The 501-nt window shown below is 46.7% G+C and overlaps 1 protein-coding gene across 1 annotated transcript in view; it reads left to right on the forward strand.

The window, feature by feature from the left end:
- LOC107580305 (DNA-binding protein RFX5-like) overlaps positions 1-484 on the forward strand; it is a gene marked incomplete at its 3' end in the record, with an annotated part of 2,344 nt that extends 1,860 nt beyond the window's left edge. Inside the window, exon 4 of the mRNA XM_016266027.1 lies at positions 286-484. Coding sequence (XP_016121513.1) covers positions 286-484 — 199 coding nt within the window. The remainder of the gene's footprint in view (positions 1-285) is intronic.
- Between the last annotated feature and the right edge of the window lie 17 nt (positions 485-501).

A 501-nucleotide genomic window follows, 5' to 3' on the forward strand; every position in this document is an offset into this window, starting at 1 on the left:
ATTTTGGTCGACCAAGCCTCTTCTCGTCGACTAAAGGTTAGTCGATTATTAGGGGGCAGCCCTACTTACTACTGACTTTTCTCCTAATTTGCTTTCACAGCACTAAAATCATGTCAGTGGTTGTTAACCCTTTTCCCCTGCTCCACACACACATTTTGCCTGGTGGTCCAGCAACAGGGTTGAAAGCCACTGATATAGGTTGTCAGTTATATTTTGGCTAGAAGAAAAACATACGTTTATGCTCAAATGTTCTGTTAATGTACCTATGTGATGTGCCACCTCCAGTCTGAACTGACAGAACTGGTGCAAACCTACAAGCAAGAGGTCACCGAAGCAGCCTGTGAACTCATCTGTGACTGGGCCCAGAAGATCCTGAAGCGCTCTTTTGACACGGTGGTAGAAATCGCACGCTTCCTCGTACAGGAGCACATCGTTAACCCACGCTGCAGTCAAGCTGAGCTCATCACTTCAGCTGCTCTGGCAGGTACGTGCAAGTAAATA

This window comes from Sinocyclocheilus grahami, unplaced genomic scaffold (assembly GCF_001515645.1).
Source record: "Sinocyclocheilus grahami isolate Dianchi unplaced genomic scaffold, SAMN03320097.WGS_v1.1 scaffold30331.1, whole genome shotgun sequence".
NCBI classification, from domain to species: Eukaryota; Metazoa; Chordata; class Actinopteri; order Cypriniformes; family Cyprinidae; genus Sinocyclocheilus; species Sinocyclocheilus grahami.